Source organism: Ceratina calcarata, unplaced genomic scaffold (assembly GCF_001652005.2).
Source record: "Ceratina calcarata isolate Rehan_Ccalc_2016 unplaced genomic scaffold, ASM165200v1 scaffold704, whole genome shotgun sequence".
NCBI classification, from domain to species: Eukaryota; Metazoa; Arthropoda; class Insecta; order Hymenoptera; family Apidae; genus Ceratina; species Ceratina calcarata.
This window is the reverse complement of record NW_017178307.1, coordinates 19,736-21,045: the sequence shown is the minus strand read 5'-3', so window position 1 is coordinate 21,045 and position 1,310 is coordinate 19,736. Positions and strand designations below refer to the sequence as shown.

Sequence of the window (1,310 nt, the reverse complement as noted above, 5' to 3'; positions counted from 1 at the left end):
TGACGCATTGGTAAATGTGTTCCACTGCTCAGGTGATAAAGAATCCATAGGTTTGCTAATGGATAAAATATCTTTAACGAAATGTGCTAAATATTGCAATTCTTGAACGAACCATGAAACGCAATCTACACCGCGGTAACACTCATATCTCGATAGTGAGATATCGTATGAACATTGAATATAATACCCAATACTAAATACTTTATGATGCTGATATGGATACGAATTTTGGTTCTGCTGTTCAGTCATTTTTTCTAAGATACATTCTAGATCGGCGTAGACTACAAACGGCAGCCGCTCCTTTCGAAAATAATTTTGGAACTTTAACCACTTGTCCTCTTCGTTAGGCAGTACAATAGCACAGTCATTCATTTGTTTGCACCGGATGGTGTGTGTTTCCAATTTCTGGCTCGAGCAGAAATAGTGCAGGCACCTTGAAAAAAGAAAAAAATGGGGGAAAGTGGTAGGTAACGTATTTATGATTCTACAGAAGCGTATGACGTCTAGTCATAATGCGTACCGATCACAAATGAATTTCTTGCTCTTCTTCTTACTTAATTGGCTACTAACTAGCCGAGAGAGATTCTTGATGCATGCGAAATGTCCTGGGATTGTACTGTTTTGATGATTCTCCACATACAGCAAATTGGCATGACGATTCTTCTTCTCACTAGTCAGATATAGTGGTGCAATCATATGATGATTTTCAATACCGTATACGTTAATGGAAACGTCATTCAGTCTCTCAAACAATCGGATTTGATTGAGAGAGATTGGAAACTCGATGTTGCCAAAATTTAACACGGTGTTGTAATGAGGATATGACGAGGGTCGCTCTGTGTGTCTCGCAACGGGATAGAGAGCCGCTACTACTGCCCACGCGAAACATGCATTGTCTCCAGATTCGATAGTGATTGTTGCCCTCTTGTACCGGATATTTTGCGGTATTTTAAAGTAGCACCCTGCGTGCATGGGATTATATTTATTTACATTGATAGTCAGATCTAATATTTGTTGTAATGCCCAATCGCTATCGCGTTCTTGAAATCCCTCCAAACTCGACAATATCGTATCGACAACAGATCGATTGTACCACTCTTGCAGATCAGACATTTGGAATAACTCCACGTTTTTAGTGTTCACACATTTGTTAGCGTGTTTGTTATTTGCCACGAATCGGCCGTTGAACACACCGTTCACTTTCAGCGCTCCGTGTTTTTCAAGAGCCGTTTGTACGTGCTGCAGCACCACATCTTTCGCATCTTCAAGAAAATTTCGAGGCTCGATATACGTGACATTTATAACTGCGC

General features: G+C 40.4%; 1 protein-coding gene across 1 annotated transcript in view; it reads right to left on the bottom strand.

The window, feature by feature from the left end:
• Window positions 1-1,006, bottom strand: part of LOC113464969 (uncharacterized) — a 1,609-nt gene extending 603 nt beyond the window's left edge. Inside the window, exons 1-2 of the mRNA XM_026817833.1 lie at window positions 521-1,006; window positions 5-433 (exon numbers count right to left, since the gene is read on the bottom strand). Of these exons, the coding sequence (XP_026673634.1) occupies window positions 5-433; window positions 521-972 (881 nt within the window). The 5' untranslated portion in view covers window positions 973-1,006. The remainder of the gene's footprint in view (window positions 1-4; window positions 434-520) is intronic.
• Between the last annotated feature and the right edge of the window lie 304 nt (window positions 1,007-1,310).